The sequence below is a fragment of the Odocoileus virginianus genome, chromosome 4 (assembly GCF_023699985.2).
Source record: "Odocoileus virginianus isolate 20LAN1187 ecotype Illinois chromosome 4, Ovbor_1.2, whole genome shotgun sequence".
Taxonomy (NCBI): domain Eukaryota; kingdom Metazoa; phylum Chordata; class Mammalia; order Artiodactyla; family Cervidae; genus Odocoileus; species Odocoileus virginianus.
Genome location: NC_069677.1, coordinates 36,417,457 through 36,436,301, shown reverse-complemented (window position 1 = coordinate 36,436,301; position 18,845 = coordinate 36,417,457). Strand labels below are relative to the sequence as shown.

Sequence of the window (18,845 nt, the reverse complement as noted above, 5' to 3'; positions counted from 1 at the left end):
ATCAACCCTTGAGATGTGTGTGCTAATAGTGATATTCTTTGTTGCTGTACCCAAACTGACAAGTTGTTAGAGCTGCCAGGGACCTTGATCATGGAGTTCAGTCCCCTAATTAGAGAAATGAGAGAAGCAAGCCAGAGGAGAGTTGTCCCTTGCCCGGTATCATTAATTATTTAATGACCTAAGAACACTCCTGTAGGAAGCAGCTGTTACTCTCTTTAGCAGGTTGAGAAATGGGGTATTGAGAATTTAATCAACATTTTTGAAAGAACTCATTTGTGTGTGTGTGTGTGTGTTTGAAAAGCTAAGGTAGGGAGAACAAAGTCAGACTGATAGAGGCTCAGTGGTTCACCTGCCATTGCAAGAGATGCGAGTTCGATCCCTTGGTCTGGAAAATCCCCTGGAGGAGGAAACGGCAATCCACTCCAGTATTCTTGCCTGGGAAATTCCATGGACAGAGGAGCCTGGTGGCCTGCAGTCCATGGGGTTGCAAAGAGTCAGACACGACTGAGTGACTGGGCCCACAGATTTATGAAACTTACTTATTTCACTTTTCAACTAGCAGTTGATTGATTTGATGGCATGTGTCACCATTATCTTTATTTCCTCACATATTTGTGCAGAAGTCATTGATATGATGCTGACAGTGCCCACTTTCCCATTTGAGGCGTTAATTATTTTTTTGCTTTGGCAGTTAAGCAAAATTAAGGAACCCTAATTTTCAGTAGAGATAGGTGACTTAAAATTTTGATTTCTTTTTTGCATATTAAATACTAACACTTTTCATTAGTTTTGAAAAGCAATAGCTTCTTAGGAGTATTTTCCAGTTTTTTTGAGAAAAGCAAATGTCATGTCCTTGTGACTCTTTTTTAAACCAAGTGATACCCTGAGAGACTAGCTACAAAATGATATGTACTTGTCGACTGCTTCCCTTTAACCTTGGGAAGAACTTGGGGGCTTGATTGTGGACAATACCAGCTTTGTTGACCCTGAAGTGTAGGCAGTTGGGGCCTGTGAACACGGCATTTACAGTGGTTTACCGTCGTCTGCCTTGGAAAGTTCTCTCTGGAACAGTCTGAGGTGCTCTTAGTGAGGCCTGCTTCCTGTGTGAGCACCTATTGTGGAGGCCTCCCTTGAATGGGAGGTTTGTGAGAAGTGTTTTCCCACCAGCACACAATGAGGCCTCGCGCAACGTAAATACACTTCCCACTGGGGTCAGGCTCACAGCGCCTGGCCAGAATCCCCTTGCAAAGAAAGTATTTTGTAGTTCCATTTATTTATAGTGGCCAGTGAAAAATTAATATGCTTGCTTAATCTATTTTTAAAAATAAAAGGGAAGCCCCTCACCTAACAGTGTTTGCTGAATGTAAATCAGTTGACTGTGGCATATTTCAACCTTGCTTACTTGCTGCTCTAGGAAAATGAGCGTCACCTTTTCACCAACTGTTCTGTGTATGTTTGAAGCTTGAGGTTCTTGTTTTAAGAGTTATCCTTATGTGTCAGGAAAACTCCTTTTGGGTTCTCTGGTGAAGACCTAATAGGCTACGGCTAAAGAAAAGAAAGCAGTGACTGTAGAAAACACTAGATCAAGTCATCTGTGGATTTCAAATGGGCTCATGGAGCAGTCAGTGAAGGTCTGGAGATCAGAGCAGATAAGAGTCTTACTTGGGAATGGCAACACAAAATTATTTGTCTTTATTTCCTTGGAACTGATGGTTTGCTTTGAATCCAGGGCATAAATGCGACTACTTGAGAGGCTAAACTCGGTCCCTGTCCAGTGGGCTTGGATTTATTGGAGTCAGGTCCCACTCTGTCCCCGAACTGTGCTCACATTCCTCACATTCCAAGCCCAGGAGTACCTGCTCCCCAACATCCATTTCCTATCCCTCCAGCCTGCTGCTTTCTTATCAAGATTTTACCAAATGAATTTGTTTCACCAAAGTACTTTAAAGAGTGTAACATAAACTCCTGGAGAGAAAAGTCCATGCCGGAATTTGGATACTTTTCATTTGGGTTAATTTGTTCTTTGTTTCAGACCCTGCCAGGTGAATTGTGGATGTATAGAGTATATAAAATAGGGACAGTTTGTCTACTAGAAAGTGAATTTACATTTTTCTTACATTTTTACATCTAAGGTGCTTGGCATGGAGTAGTGGTTGTCAGAGTCTGGTATAGGGGGCCCTTGGGTGACCCTGAAATTCTTTTAACAGGTTTCATGAGGTTGTAGCTATTAATAATCCTAAAATGTTTTTATGTCTTTTTCAATCTTATGCTTTTGTGTCCTTCAATAGTGTTAACTGAAAAATACTTGTCTTTCATGCTTTCGCATGAGGAGAAATACAAAAATTGAATTGGAGACCATGCATTTTGTAGCAGATTTGAAATTTAAAATTATTTTTCTGGAAAGGTTTTAAAGCCTGTTAGTGGACTGCTTAAATTTGAAGTTTGAATGATTTCAAAGCAAAAGAGTGTTTTACACAAAGCAGAACCTTAGTGAATAAATAAATAAATAAATGCAGCCTCGTTGCATTTTCTTAACAAATTATATTAGTGTAATTAATGATGTCATCATTATTCACAGGGGTTGCTGCTTTCAAACATCTAGATTCACTTCATTTGCATGTGAGTTTGTATAGACCAATTGCCATTTCATCCAGTAAAACAAATCTCCTTGCAGTTTTTTTTTTTCTTTTTCCCTTAAAAGAAAGAAAGAAAAATTTTTTTTTTTCTGAAAAATCCCACGTTTTGGAGTTTTCAAAAATATTAGTCTGAATTAGTAAAGTGGGTATTCATGTTAAAATTTTGTTGTAATGGTCTAAAATCTGAAATAGTAAATAGATACTCCCTTGCACAGTGTGTCTTTGCACCTGCTAATTTGTTTCTTTATAAGCATCATTTCATGTGAATTTTCTGTTTCAGTACCTTGTAAGTTCTGAGGAACACCTGGTATTTGTGGTGTGTTTAGCCCCATCAGGTGAAATACAGAGCTGCTTATGAGGACGTCATCAGTTGTGGACTCTTAAAGAAATAGTTTGTTTTAAAAAACATGTTTGTAAACTGATTTTCAGTGTATTGTATACTATTCTTGTTTATTTCTCCACCACCCCCTCTCCCCCCACATAGGAGAGGAGGAAATATTGGAACCAACATCTAAAATTAGTAATAAAGTGTTAGAAATATTTGAAATGCATATTTAACTATAAACTGAGTAAAACACCAGTGATGCTTCTACGAGACTAAAATAACAGCTTCAGAGCTCATCCTTGTCATGAGTGTTTTATAACATCAATTCGACAAAACTGAGTTTGTTGTTGCATAAATAAGCATGACTGGGTTCTACATGAGCTGATTAAAGAAAAAAATTTAGTATTCTTCTGGTTAATCAGCAATGAAGGTTGAGGAAGGGGGCATGTTTTGAGACAAATTCATCCACCTAAGACTAGTAAAGATGCCACAGCTGGGAAACCAGATTTAGACTGTGAAGCTTACCTCAGATGAAAGGTTTCATAGAGCATGGTGGTCTGTTGACAGGTTTTGTCAGAAGTGTCCAATGTGGATTTGGGTTATCGAATAATAACATTTCAGTGCAATGCCATTTAAACCTCACGCGTTTGTTTCTAGAATCCTAAAATTCTAGTACAGTCCCTGGCACACACAGTGGATGCTCAGTAAATATTTGTTAAAAGAATGGTTGATTATCTTTGTTCGTGTCCTTTGATTTGATGTTATTTTAGATTTTCTTCAACTGAGTCCTTCTTTTGGGATACTGAAAATAATAGAATCTTGAAACCCGTTGTACCAAATACCTTGTTCTAAACAGTCTCCTTATCAATAACCTGCTAAGCTGCCCTCCTTTGTGAAGTAATTTTGCTTTTGTGTTTCATTATGGCCCATCTCTCTGAATATCACCACTCTCTGAATATCTCTCTGAATATAGTCTTTCTGAATATTACCACTGAGGGTTTAACTTCAGTATTTTCTAGTTTGTTTTTCCGCTGGTTCCTTTTTCTCCCTAAATTTTAACCATCTGGATTACAAGATAGTACAGTGAATTTGTTTAACTTCGCTTGAGCTACTTTAAAAAGTGTTTTTAAAAAATCATTAAATCTGCATCTTGGTAAGGATACACCAAAAAGTCCGTTACTGGCTTTGTGTACAGGGAACTGGGTCTGGATAGGAGAGAAATGTACTTTGGTTGGGTGTCTTTGAAAATTACCTTTTGAATTCTGTACTATGTGCTTGTTTTGTCTAATTTTTCAGATTCACTAACCTATGAGTTTTGCACCAGCCCTTCCATTGCCATGTTGTGTTGCCAGATTCCTAGATGTTATAATCAGCTCGCTCAGAGAGCGTTGACGTCTTACCATCACTTTCTGTCTGAGTCTCTTTCGGCACATCATTTAAACTCTCTCAACCTTAGTCACAGTAGTATCTGTTCAGAGGGGAGTACTGCCTCCTTCACTTGAATGCTGTGAGGCTCGGGAACAATTAGTGCCCGGGGACTTCAAGCCGTGACTGCCTTTGCTTTGGGGACTGTTCCTCTCAGCCTTGCCCAGAAGCGGTTTGGTGTTTGCAATACATTTTCCCTTCCCCCCAAAGTAACAAGTGTTATACCTGGCTGTTAGGTACCCGAGTGGTTCTAAAAATGTGAATTTAATTCATAATCGATCTCTGAAAGCAGAATGATAAAGCACATTTTGGATCTCATTAGAGGGAAATGTGCTGCCGCTACTGTCTAGTTGCTCAGTCACGTCCAACTCTGTGCGACCCTCTGGGCTGCTGTGTCCATGGGATTCTCCAGGCGGGAGCACTGGAGTGGGTTGCCTTGCTCTCGTCCAGGGGATCCTCCCGATCCAGGGATTGAACCCAGGTTTCCTGCACTGCAGGGAGATTATTTACCGCTAAGCCACCAGGGAAGCCCATCTAGAAGCTGTGTTAAAGCACCCATATTACAGATGAAGGAACTGAGACTCAGGGCCTCTGTCTGCAGGCACACCTGAGCCAGGGCCCTGAGCGGTGGGACCTGTCAGCCAGCTGCGGGGCTTCCAGGCAGGTGGTAGTGCCCGAGGGCTGGCTGAGGAGTTGAGTGTCTTCAGAGTTTAGATCTCATCTCTTTCTGTAACCCTGCCGCCGCGCCCCTCCCTGCCCCCCCAACACACACAGCCCCCCACCCACCTACCTTAGAGCTTGACTGGAGTGGAGGTAGGAAGACCTAGAGCTGGAGGGGGCTTTAGGAGTGATTTTTTTTTTTTTTTCCACTTTTGGATTATAGTTTTCTAGACTTTTTTCCAACATCCTGTAGAAAAAGATATAAAGAAACAAACACACAATTTCAAGTCATTGCAAAGAAATATTTTCAGTTATTCTCATCTTTGGATAAAGTATGTGACAAAGTTAGCTTGGATGTGAGTGAAAATAAGGGCTCATAGCTTTGGAATGTTCTTTTGTAGATGCTCGACTGTCATCCTTGGGATGTGAGAGAGGGATGTGAGATTTATTGTGCTGCGTGTACCCCGAGTCTAGGTGTTCTAATAAAAATGTCTAATTACATCTTCAGACCTTTTTAAACACTGCTTAAAAACAATGAACAAAACAAATGGACCTTTTGTTGGTAAACTTTTGTTTTTTTGAAGTTGGGCCTTCCCTTTTAGTTAATATTTGTAGAACTGAGCTGTTTATGTGTGGGTGTGGATCTGAGGTCCAGAGATTGTGTATATATAATAATGTAATTTAAAAAAAAGTTTTTGTGTTTCATTAAAGATTTGGGGTATATTGAGGGGCTGTGGAAGCAGGCAACCTCTGTATATTCATGGAGAATTATAAAAATAGCCTTGATGCATATAATGTTTACATATGATCCTCAGACATGTAGACTGTTTCTTCTTCTCAGAAATAGTGCCTTCCTTATATAGTAGTTTTGAGTTCAGACGTGACTGGGCTAAATTAGAATTAAGAAAGCATCTATGGACTCTTGAAGGTGGAGCCTATACATCAGACTACTTGACATCTCTCCTTAGCCTCTGGAGCACAGTGGACAGTTCTTTTTTTATTTGTTGTTTGAATCACATATTATTATTTATTTTAATCCATGCTGCAGTGGCGGTGGTGTTTTTAATCTAAACTCAATTTCACAGGATTTCTCCTGTGGATTTAAATGTTGCCACTTAATTCTCCTGTGTTTATAGTTGGATGCTAAAAGCAAGAATGTTTTTAAGGTTAGGAACCTTTTCAGACAACTGTGATTTAACTTCACTAATGAGCTCATATCAGACAAGAAGACAAATTCCAGACTATTTGTGCCTCAACCAACCAGCTGGGTGCATACCTCCAGGTACTGCTCATGTCTCAAGAAGTTTTTCTGCATGAACGGTTATCACCACTCCTTCTCTCATTCAAGTGGCAAGCCATGGCAGGAGTCTTTCTTTCACAGCTGTGCAGAACTCAGCTGTAAAACTAGATTTCATTGGCATACAAGCACAGTGATTACTATCACTATTTACTCAGTACGTTCTTTTTTCAACATTTTCTTTAAGTTCTTCCTCTCTTATCCAGAAGGCTCAGATTATATTCATATGAGTAAGAGAAACTAATAGGTTTTTAGAGTTTGAGTAAACCTCTTTTTTCAGTTTTTATTTAATCTGTATGAAATAAGCACTGTAGGCAGTTTTGAAAGATAATAGAGCAAAAAGAAACCTTGAAGGTGAATCTATAACCTTGTCATTTGGTAAAAGGAGGAATTAATTGTCCACATTTAAAGCTGATGATTGGTAAACCTCAGATTAGAGCTCAGGTTTCCCAGTCCTCAGTCTTGGGGTCTCTCTGCTCTAGCGCTCTTAATGTTCCTATAACATTACTGGTGGTCCTTTGAACAGTTTTTAGTGGAGGGGCTGTGAAAAACTCTAGTAAGTATCTTTAAATTTCTCTTCATATCCTTTTTGAGGGCACAGTTTGATTTGGTTTTCAGGAGAGTGTTTGCCTTTCCTCATGGTTGCCTGCAGTGTACGGGACAGACAGTTCAAAGAGAAGCTGTGAAACCACCTCCAGCCTTTTACCGGCCAATGGCGGCGGCCCACATCAGGTTCCTAAGTGGCCACGTGCTTATCCCACAGTCGGCGCCAGTGCCACGGCCACTGCTGGGCCAGGAGGGAGAGAGAAGTCCTGCTTGCCCAGTGGCAGGAACATGGTAAAACCAGGCTGATGTGTCTTGATGGATGAGCAGATTTTTCTCAATTTCAGAGGTAAAGGAGGTGGCACAGTGCTTCTATTTTCATTATTTTTTTTTCTATTGATGCTATTGTTGGTGTTTCTATAGTTATTATCAGAACGTTCTTTCTCATTTTGCTCAGAAGGCTAGAACCGTTTTGAGAATTTCTAGGTCTTGAAGTATCAGTCAGGGATTTATCTTTCAAAAGCAGAATGGAGCAGGAAGGTAAGAGGTTTCTCTGATGAAAATAGCAATGATACTTTGATACCCTGTTACTTGTAAGAATGTGTATAAGTAACTTAAAAAAAACATTTTCTTCTCTTTTTCTTTCAATAACTCTTTCCCTTCCTCATCTCTCCCTCTTTGTTTTCCTAAGTGTGGCTAATAAGAGGATGACACTCTAGGAAGTCCTTGTGACTGAAGGCATGTATACACAGTGGCCCCCTGTATGAGAAGAAAGTTCAGGAAAGCAGTTTTTCTTTTTTCTGGGCTATATGATTCTCTGTCAAATTTTGACTTTTTAAGATTTTTCTTTCTTTATTGCAGTCATGGCATATACACGTGTGAATCAGCTGCACAAATGTTTGTTGTAATAAGTTAAATTTTATTAGGCTTAGGTTTTACTTTGGGAGCCATTAAGAAACTTGTAATCACTCATAAAACATTAGCTATCTGATAATTATATTGTTTTAAAAGAGATACAGTAATTTCATAGTAACCTCTCATACCCATCTGCCTCAAACACAGCACAGCAAAACAAAGCCCCACTTTTTTTTTTTTGTGGTTCAGTAATTTATCATATCATCATTTTGACTACTAATTTTGACTCCTTGCTGTGTTGAATCAGGAAAAAAAATTTTCTTTTCCTTATTACTATTTAAGAAAAATGGCTAGAACATTTCCCTGGTGTGTTTGTGACAATTTTCTGACACGTGGTCCAGAGTAGATTTTTACTGTTAGAAGTCATTAAGTATTTTTAGCAGAGAAGGAACTTTTGTTTAAGTATGAATCAAGCTATGATTTTACTAATGTGCCCATGAACATATTCTTCTCAGGCTGCAGAACAGGCAAGCAGCAAGCGAAATGTTTTCATGCTGCTTAGATTTTGTGAACGTGATTGGTTAATGTATATTTTATTGGAAAATATTCAAGCTTTATGGAATCACAGTTAACTTTTAGTGGTATGAATTCTGAGGGCTTCTCTCATAGTTCAGCTGGTAAAGAACCCTCCTGCAATTCAGGAGACCCCAGTTAGATTCCTGGGTTGGAAAGCTCCCCTGGAGAATGGATAGGCTACCCACAACAGTATTCGTGGGCTTCCCTGGTGATTCAACGGTAAGGATCTGCCTGCACTACGAGAGACCTGGGTTTGATCCCTGGGTTGGGAAGACCCCCTGGAGAAGGGCATGGCAACCCACTCCAATATTCTTGCCTGGAGAATCCCTATGGACAGAGGGGCCTGGTGGGCTACAGTCCCTGGGATCTCGAAGAGTTGGACATGAACTGAGCAACTAAGCACTGCACACGGTATGAATTCTGAAGATGGTTTTATTTATTTGATTATTTGCCTAATTGCTTTATAGGTCTTAATTGATTTCTATCCATCCATTTCCCACTCATCAAGAAACCCCTTTTACTTCTGCAAGTGCATTTGAATTGCAGATAGAAGCAAAAAGTTAAAACCGATGATGTGCCGTTTTTCTTTTTAAGAAAAAATTGAGGTATGATTGACACGATGCATTCTTCTTATTGGTTCTCGTTCTGCTTTTACGTTTTCTGCACTTCCCTGGGATGGTTTAGAATAGGTCAAAAGTCACATGAAGGTGTAGGTAAAGTGAGCCTGGGAGCCTGCACCTTGGCACTGGCCTGAGATTTAACTCGGGGAGTCCATCTCCTTTCACCCCGCGGGGTCAAATCATTTGGCACTGATGGTTATGTTTTGTTCCTTTTGGTGCTCTTGGGGTTCTTTTCCTCTTGTCATCTGAAACTAATTTGTGTACTGTACTGCTCACTCACATCTTGAATTAATGTAAGGAAATTTGGGTCATTGGCCCATGGAGTGAGGTGCAGGACATTTTGTTACTCATTTGAAGGCCAGACCCACAGACTTAAAACTCTCCCAGCAGTGATGAAGGCTTTGATTTTTTTCAAGTTAGAAATTCTTCCTAGTATATAACTGCTTTCTCTGGCCTTTGGAAATGGATCTGTGGTTCTCTCCTGAGAATCAGGTTTTTCTTTTTTTTATGAAATTGGCCGTATGTTTCTTAGCATAGTGTGGGGCCAAAATACCATGGAAAACCTTTTTAGACTTGGAGTGAGGGAAGCAAAACAAAAGGAAAAAGTAATAACCCAGTGCCTAGAGTACTGTAAAAACTGAAGACCCTTTGTAATATTATTTTAAAATAAGGTGTTTTGTAAAAGCTTTAGGGTCATATTTGGACAGCACTAAATGTCTTACTAACAGTGAGGATCTGTTTTTCAGCCTGCCCACCCCCCACCCTTGCCATTAGCTTACTTCTTTGGTTCTGGGCCTCCCTGCAGGTAAGGAAGGTAACACACGACTTACTTTCAGGAGAGAGGGAAGTCAACCACAAGAGCTCACGTGGCATCCCTTCCCTGTCAATCAAAAGAACAGAACTGGCCAGGCATGAAGCACTTGTGGTTTTCTGTTAGGATGTGTGGTTAGGGGAGAGGCTGTGATGGCCTGTGGTTGTCACTGAATTCTTTGAACTGGAAGCATGGGTAAGTAAGAATTAAAAAGAATAGGAGTGAAACCTTGGAACTCTGTGTGTGGAAAAAAAAAATTCAGAGAATTAGAAAAAAAACATTGTAGTAGATGTCATCTGTTTTCCATTGGTTTATTATGATTAGTTTTGTAGCATATTTATTGATTCTTTATTTGTAAAAGGGACTTCCCTGCTGGCTCAGATGGTAAAGTGTCTGCCTACAATGCGGGAGACCCGGGTTCAATCCCTGGGTTGGGAGGATCTCCTGGAGAAGGAAATGGCAACCTGCTCCAGTATTCTTGCCTGGAAAATCTAAGAATGAATTTATTGCAAAAACTCAGTTGTATGTGAGGACAGTGTGGATGTGGGAGAGCCTTGAATAAAATGCGTGCGTTCTGTGATCACTTTGGCCTACTCAGATGCACATCTGTCTAGGGGAGAAGGAACCCAGACCAGGATAATGAGGGTTTTGTCGGGATGATTTCTCATGAGACTTTCTGACTGACACGGAAGGCAGTTACAGCTGAGTTATCCAGGGATCAGGACGCAGGGCACAGAGGGAAGCTTCTGAGACCCCAGAGACCATGCCTCTATGTGTATGGAACTAACAACCTGGCTTCCCAGCCCAAGGAAGATTAAGATAGCAAATTGAGTATGATTCTCAGAGTTGAGGAGGTGTGGTTTGAGGTACAGCCTAATGAGGAAAAGAGGAAAAAACATAGAATTTAAACATAAGAACTCAAAGTTGGGGAGAATTTCTCTGAGTAGCTAAGGTCAGAAAGCCTAGGAACTCCCTACTACATCACCTTGTGACTGAACACAGTATTGTAAACAGTGACCCTACATCCCTAAGAAAAAATAAAGTTATGGACCAGCCTGCTCTATAATGAAGTTAGAAAATGTATCATTTCCATCCACAATCATGGCAAATAAAGTTTTTGGTCCTTAAAGTTAACTGTTTGGATAGTAAGCCTTCCACATTCATTGCTTCATTTTAAAAATTCCATTTAAAAAGTTCGGTCATCTTTCTTAGGCATGTCACATTCTCCAGGTCTCCTCAAAGCAGTGGGGCTGAGGCACACCTGTTTAAATTGAGTACATGTGTAGTTTTGTTTGGATTACCAGCCAAAACAGAGGAGACTCACTTTTTTGGGGAGTGGTCACCATTAAATCACTGATGCGTGGCAAGCCTTCCCCAGTCTCTTGGTCTGACTTAACCTTCTTTAACTATCAATGGTTAGGGCCGAGTGGTTTTCCCAGTTTGCAGCCTGAACATTTGACTTTGTATTTGGAAAAGTCATTACTTCCTCCCAACCCATCTCCATCCCTAGGAAATAACCAAAACTAGGTAATAACCATAGTACAGTATTGCTTTGTACCCTAAGTCTTATGTTTTGCATCTATGGTTTTCATTCTTTTATAATTCTTCTTCCTGCCTTTTCTCTTGTCCTTTCTATAGTCCATGACACTAAATGGTTTCTGTTCCATGATGATTTAAGGACCGGTTGCCAGGCAGTTGCCTTGTTAAATAGCTGGGCATTATCTTGCCTAGAGATAATTTATTACTTTTTTTGTATGTCCCTTGAATTCCAGGCAAATGAACTATCCTCTGTATGTGCATGGAGTGTAGAAAGGGGTATTTAAACATTGTTGACTGTGTAAACCACCCCAACTAGATCTAGAAACCTTGTATTCTAGGCAGGATAAAATCTGGTTTGCCTTTGGTGGATCTCTTGGGGACTAAAAAATAGGTGTTGGATTTTTAGCAAGCTGGTGTCCTAGGGTAAAGAGGATTAACAGTTTTGGTTATGAGAAGTGAGACTCTATGGCAGAGTTCACTTTATTCATTCTTCCCTTTTTCTCCATGATTAAAGGTATAGTTGTTGGCTGGTTGAGTCAGGGCACTAGGAGTGCATGGTGTTTATAAGTTCCCACTGTATGCTGTCTAAGGAGTTGATTGTATATATAGTTGACTTTTTTTACGCAGTTTCCCATCTTCCCCTCTCAGTAACTTGCAGCAACCACTGCACATCTGTGAGGCGGATAATCTATCATCTTTGGAAAGAAATATAGGACTCAGGCACCTTTTTTTTTTTTTGTATGGAATAGTTGCATTCCCAAAGTTGCCTATATGATTTTCAAAAGCAAATACAATTATTTCTCTGTGCCAGCGGACTTTGTTTCTCTGGGATTTGTTTCAACTCTGTGGGGTTCCCACCTTCTCTCATCTTACATTTATAAGACTTTCATGGAACTAGGGGGGTGATCTGTCCTTTTATTCCACACGCAGAATCTGGAGTTTAACTCCCCAGCTTTGACCTGACACCTGTGCTTAAGAGCGCCAGCCTGCGGGGCTGCATTGCTGTATTTTGATGATAGGAAATTCTATTGTTTTATCATGACGCCAACCGGAAGGTGCCTAAAATTGGAAATGTCAGTGTTAGGTATTAATGTTGGAGTTGAGACATTCTTTGGTCTTAGGGATGGGTGGTTAGGAATGCCTGAATATTTTTTTCACTAGATCACAGTTATGTCCTTCTACCAGTGCCTGTGTTCACTGAATGAAGAGAGAGTAGGTTCCGTCCTTGGGCTTGTCTGTGAGCTGACCAGGACTGTCCCTTGTGGGAGAAGGCATTGGTGCTCACTGCTTTAGCAGAGGGGAGGACAGAGGACAGAGCCACGGTCTCCATCACCAGCAAGTGCTGTGGGACTCTTCCTTGGGAAGGAGAGAGGGAAAGGTGGGGGTGAGTGTGGAGTGCTTCTTTACATGCAGATGCTTTATCCTCAGACCCCTCATGTAAATTACTGCCCTGTTTATTCAACCTCCAGTGTTGAAGAATCATTAGATAAAACACCACGCTTAAGAAATAGGCCTGTGTAATATCAGTTTGAGGAAAAGTAATCATTCGTCTCCTTGTGCACGCGTAGGGTTAAGTATATTTGAAATAAAATTGAAATGGACATTAGTACTCTGTTAGTAGTACTACTCAAAATCAAGCAGTTGATGGCTTCATGGTGTCAGTGGAAGTTATCTTGGTTAATTTTACTGTGAAACAGTTCTGTTTCCTACATTAGGATAAACTATTGGGTTTTGAGTTTTGTACTTTTATTTGCTTAGGAACTGAGTAATTGCCTCATAAAACAGCATGATGGTACTGTTAACACTGAATTATAAGACTTGTTATTATAGAATGTGCTTCCCTAGTTGGGACATGACTTTGTTGTTTGGTACTTAAAATAATTAGTTTTTCCAAATGGGGTTATAATGAATAGTGTAAAATTTTACCTATTTAAAATAAAAAATTTATAATCTCTTGGGTGGCTTGTATGCATCATTTGATACTTCCAGGGAAGGAGTTTCTTTTGGGTGGGCTTGAGGGGAGGGAAATATATTTAATGTTCAGAATGGAGATTTTAAGAAATATTTCTGTCACACTTGAGACAAATTAGAGATAGTCTTTAAAGGACTTGACCTGCTATTTTGCCTGATTTGGATATTGAGTATTAAAGGATTCATTTCCCAAAAGTCTTGAATTTGAACTTTTTGAGAACTTTATTATAAATAAGAAAAAACTTAAAATGGACTATATGGCAGTTTATTTCTGAACTGATTTAAAATAGCGTATGCGTGTGTGTATTTGTTTATTCTCCTTTGTCAATGCTATTAAACTTTTTGTGGCAAAAATTTTAGACATAAGTGAAGGATGGGTAAATACTTCTTAAAGAATACATATAATCTTAAATAGGAATTTATTGTGTTCCTGCTGTTTTTTGAAAAGCTAGATAGTAGTGGCAGGTACCATTATGGAATGAAAGTGGGCTTTGTGTTGTTTTGAATTCCTACATGAAAATCATTTATTCTGGGGAAACCTTGAAATGTGGGTTTAAGCCTTATTCTGTACAAGGTACTGTAGGTACTGTTAAGTACAGGAAAGTTAAAGATAGGCACAAGTAATAAAGCTGTAAATAGGCAACAGGATAAATCCAGTTCAAGGAGATGATGGGAGAGAGAGAATTAGAACTTGATTAATTACTGAGTTAATAGCAAGGTCAGAAATTGCAACAATGCAGTGTAGGTAGTTAACCTTTGCTTGGAGTAACTGCTTATGAACAGTATTTTGATCCTAATGAAAAAAAAAAAAAAACTTTTCTTAGAAGTCATTCTCTTTGGCTTCGTTTTTTTGTAATTACCTTAGAGATAGCATGATAAATGTTCATTTGACACTTCTATCTTCTCAAATTATCTCATTTTATTCCGAGGAAGATCTCTGGATTTAGGGGACTTAATATTATTCATAAATTTCTAAATAACAAGGCTGAGGAACTGGAGGTTGTGTTTGCTTGACTGCTTAGAGACTCAGGTCTGTGGTCTCCCATTTCAAGCTGTTTTTCTTGGGTTTTGCTGTCTGTGCTTAGCTGTTCAGTCGTGTCTGACTCTTTGCAGCCCCATGAACTGTAGTCCACCAGGCTCCTCTGTCCATGGAATTCTCCAGGCAAAAATATTGGAGTGGGTTGCCATTCCCTTCTCTAGGGGATCTTCCCAACCCAGGGATTGAACCTAGGTCCCCTCATGGCGGGAGGATTCTTTAACAATTGAGCTACCTGGGAAGCCACCCTGGGTTTTGCTTCACCCCTGCTAAATCCAACACCATTTGGAAGAATTTGAGTTTTCAGCTGACCGCATGATGGTGCACTTAAATGGCTGACTTGTTACAGGTGAATTTTTGCAGTCTTGAGTTCTTTTTACAAATGGTGATTTTCTTGCAGGAAGCCAGTTGAGGGAGATTCTCCATGAATGTACGTCACAATGATGATGACCGACCAGATCCCTCTGGAACTGCCACCGTTGCTGAACGGAGAGGTTGCCATGATGCCTCACTTGGTGAATGGAGATGCGGCTCAGCAGGTGGGTGCAGTAAGAGAGGATTTAAGTTGTCCACGTGGGAAACATTAGCCCAGAAATGGTTTTATTTTGAGACTCAAAGATCTCTGATCTTGAACCGTTGTCATTCTCTAGAGGTCGTTTCCATTGTAGAATCACTATATGATTTTTTAAAATACCAGAAGTTGTAGTTTTTGAGAACAGCAAACTTTACCTAATCTAGCTGGTATTCTTGACGCATCAAAAACAAGTGACTTTTGAAATGAATCATTTTGAAAATATGTACAAGTTTTTGGAATAAAGTTGTGTTTACTCATGTCGTGTATTGTGCTTGACGGATTTTTCCAGATTGGCCAGAGCAGGATGGCCTGAGCAGGATGCCCAGAGGTTGAGTCAGGTTTTGATCTCATGCAGGAGGTGACTGACCCCGACAAGACACACAGGTGTATGTGAACCCGCTCTGGCTCCTGGAGCAGTCCTTCCAAGTCCTGGCTCCAGAGCAGCAAGTCTGCTGCTGTGAAAATGATAGCCCTTGTTTTCTGTAAAACTCCTTTCTTTGTCACTAGCTACTTAACATTGCAGAGTAGAAAAGTTATTCCTGAGCTCATTCCTGTAGCACTTGGGAAAAAATTTAAACGGTAAGTAAAATTTCAAAAATTATTAGGGACAGATATTGTCTCTGATAACATTACTTAAATTTTTTCTCAGCTCTCCAAGTTCACCATCTGATCAGGGCCAAGGTCTGTGAGCTGCTTATGGGCTGGGAAGTGCAGCTTTCTCTGCATTCTGCCTGCTAGGTCCCGGCTTTGCAGGCTCTCCCCTTTAGCACCCCCTGGTCCTGCCTGGCAGGGAGCTTCCCAGTGCACGGAAACTCTTCCTCCTTCACCATGCCTTCCCTTCCTCAGGGCACAAGCTCTCCTCCACAAGTTCTGTGTTGTCTCTTCCCTTTTTATGTCTTTACCTTAGTCTTACCTGATTCCAGGGAGCTTAGCCTGTGCCCCTGGAGGCCTGGGATCTTTTGCTGTCACCTAGAGGTTGCTTTGTAGGAGTGGTTCCATATCTTGATGAGTTTTTCTTTTTTTTTTTCCTTTCGAGTTTTTGATGTGTTTGTGGAAAGGCTGGTGATCTCCCTCATCTCCCTGTCTTACTTCTCCGCCATCTTCTTCCACTCCTGAGTTTTTTAATTGACTACTAAAACTGGTTCAGTCAGTCTGGTACTAAATAAATGCCACTTTTTATATTTGTATAGTTCTTTAGAAGCATTAAAGTAGGAGTCTTTGTTTTATTGAAAGTAGAATTGGGAACGATTGCTTGGAAAATATTTATGCAAAATATATCAATAATTCAGATAAGTTAATTGGCCATTTGATGTCAGTACGCTTCTGCCTGCTGCTCCCCCCCCACCTCGTCTGTCATAGTACATTAACACTCTATCCAGCATAGTACATTAATACTTGTATATACCTCTGATGGGTCTTGCTTTGCTGTTTAATGATTTATATATATTACTTTCTCCTGTACTAGATGGTGAACTTCTTAAGAGCAAAGAATGTCTAACAGGTGCTCAATAAATGTCAGTTGAATAAATTTCTTCCTGTCTTGCCACGGATGGAAGTACCTCCTTTCCTGACTCCTGTTTCTCTCTCGGCTCATTTCCACCAATCTACTGTTATATCTGTTATCTTAAACACACAAATAGCTATCCCTCTGGCCCACCTAACAAAAACAAACCCCACTCCTTGACTCCACATCCCCACCCGCCCCCAGTTATATCTCATATCTCTGCTCCAACAGTTCTTCTCTAAATAGAGCCTCTGCTTCCTTGCCTCCGTCGCTCTTCATCTCCAGAGTCTCCACTTGTTGCTTCTCATCTCTGTGTTCTAGCCTATCAGCGAGTCCTGTTGGCCTTATCTCAGGAACATTGCTGAAACCATATTTTGCCACATCTGCTTCATTTCTGTGGCTGTTCTAGACTCTGAGCCGTCATTGCTCTCCAGGGGTAGGACAGTTTTTCTCAACTGGTCTTGCTGCTTTTACTTTTGCCCTACCAGAAAACATCTGCCACACATCAGTCTGCTAAAACTGTAAAAATGTACCGTGTCACTGCCCTGCTCACCTGAGAGAAAAGCTGAGTGCAGTCCTGCAGCTGGTCAGCCTCCTGTGAGTCGTGCTTGCCTCTCCCCCTCATCCTCCCGCTGCTCTGCTCCGGCCACTCATGGGAAGGTCTCAAAATGCCATGAATAGTTTCGAGGTGCATGTGGTGTATGGTTTCGTTTCTTTGCACTAATTAAAGTGATTTAAAAAAGGGCTAGTTGGGACTTACCTGGTGGTTCATGGTTAAGTCCCGGCGCTTCTATTGCTATGGGCGCTGGTTCAATCAGTGGTTGGGGAAGCAAGATCCCACTAAGATCCGCCCCCCAAAAATAGGGGGAGGTGGGCCAAGGTATTCAAAGTGACTAAACTTGAAAAGCAACTCCAGTCTCTCAGGTGTCTCGATTCCATTTTGCGTATGTACCTGGGAGACCTGAGACCACCCATCTGTGTAGCTGTGCACCATTTTTGTGTTTTGATGATTTCTCCCTTGTTTCTGTAATTCATCTTGTATAGAGTAGTGGTTTGTAGTTTATAAGCCAGCATACAGAACCCTTAGAATTTTCCAGTTTTCCCTTCAGAAGTAAACTCCTTCCTTCCAAAAATGACCAAAGACTAAAAAGGCTAGACTTCGTTGGAAGGCCTTGTTGTATTCTCTACTCCACATATCCACCTCATCTCTTAAGTAGCAACTGTGTAATAATATAAGTTAATAAGATCACATTTTGATTTCACCTGAGAAGCTTTCTATAAAGCGAAGAAATGGGAAAACTTGTTAATCTGTTTTATACACAGTCACAAACATCAAGCTTTGTCAGGCCAGGGTACACTCACTGTAAACAAATCTCATTGGAAGGAAATGTTTGTCTAATTTGCAAATATATCTGATTGTGCTAGAAACATTGACATTTAGGCATTTAGGTTATGTGGGCCAAGCTGTTGACTGATATTACCCCTAAATTTCCCTAAATGGGGAACAGCTGTTAATTGGGCAGACTGTGTTTGAAATATTCCTCTCAGTAGGAACAGCCTGAGGTTTATCACGCCTTGATGTTGCCTCCGTGTCACTGGCTCAGCCGAGACAGTGGCCTGCGTGCCTCTTTTTTGCCTCTTTCTGTCCCCAGAGCCCCATTCTGTGTTCCTCATTCCCGCAAGGCTTCACTCTTTCCTTGAGTCCTAATGTTTAATTGTGTCAGAGTTAACTGTGGTGGTCCTGTGTGTGGAACCTGGGCTAAGGCGCAAGGGGAAGGTGGATCCAAGGAACAAGCAAAACCAAAAATGATGGAGGAATACCCGAGAGGAGGTAGGGGAGAGGGAGAGCGAGGGGGTCACCGCAGAGAACAGGGCCCAAAAGTGAGGATCCAGGAGTCAGAAACTGCCAGAGATTTGAGTTCTTGCCTGGGGCGCCTGCTGGTGTTTGCTGTTTGGATGTGCGTACGATGCTCGGATGGGTTTGTATGAAAGGATCAGGACGCAGGGGACACACCAGAGGGAAAAGTCTGTACAGTGTTTCCTGAGACTTTAACTGTGTTGTCGCTTGAGGCCAGTACTTTTTAACAAGGACCATGTGGAGGCACCAGGCTGACTGTAGTGACAGACCTTGCAGATGCTGTCCCGTCAGACCCGTGGGGTGAGAGACGCTGGAGCCTCTTCTCACACTATACCGTCCTGAAGAGCTGCCTGCTGGCCACGGGTTCTCCCTCTCCATTTCTGTTAGGAGTGTATCTAGCGAAGCTTACCTTGTATGTGTTTACAATGTTCTTAATACTTTGCAGCTGTGCTGAAGACACTTTAAACATTTCTATATATGCGAAAGAACCACCACGGTTATGAGAAAGCTCTCCAGTCTCCTCAGCCCCGCCCCCCCCCCCCCGCCCCGATTTCTGTCCTGTTGGTTTCTGGATTTAATTAAGATGAGTTCTTGGCAAGATTCTCTGCTCTGTTC

General features: G+C 41.0%; 1 protein-coding gene across 2 annotated transcripts in view; it reads left to right on the top strand.

The window, feature by feature from the left end:
• FNDC3B (fibronectin type III domain containing 3B) overlaps nucleotides 1-18,845 on the top strand; it is a 348,034-nt gene that overhangs the window by 59,455 nt on the left and 269,734 nt on the right. For both annotated transcript variants that reach the window (XM_070466411.1, XM_070466412.1), the window contains exon 2: nucleotides 14,695-14,833. In XM_070466411.1, the coding sequence (XP_070322512.1) occupies nucleotides 14,723-14,833 (111 nt within the window). In that variant the 5' untranslated portion in view covers nucleotides 14,695-14,722. The remainder of the gene's footprint in view (nucleotides 1-14,694; nucleotides 14,834-18,845) is intronic.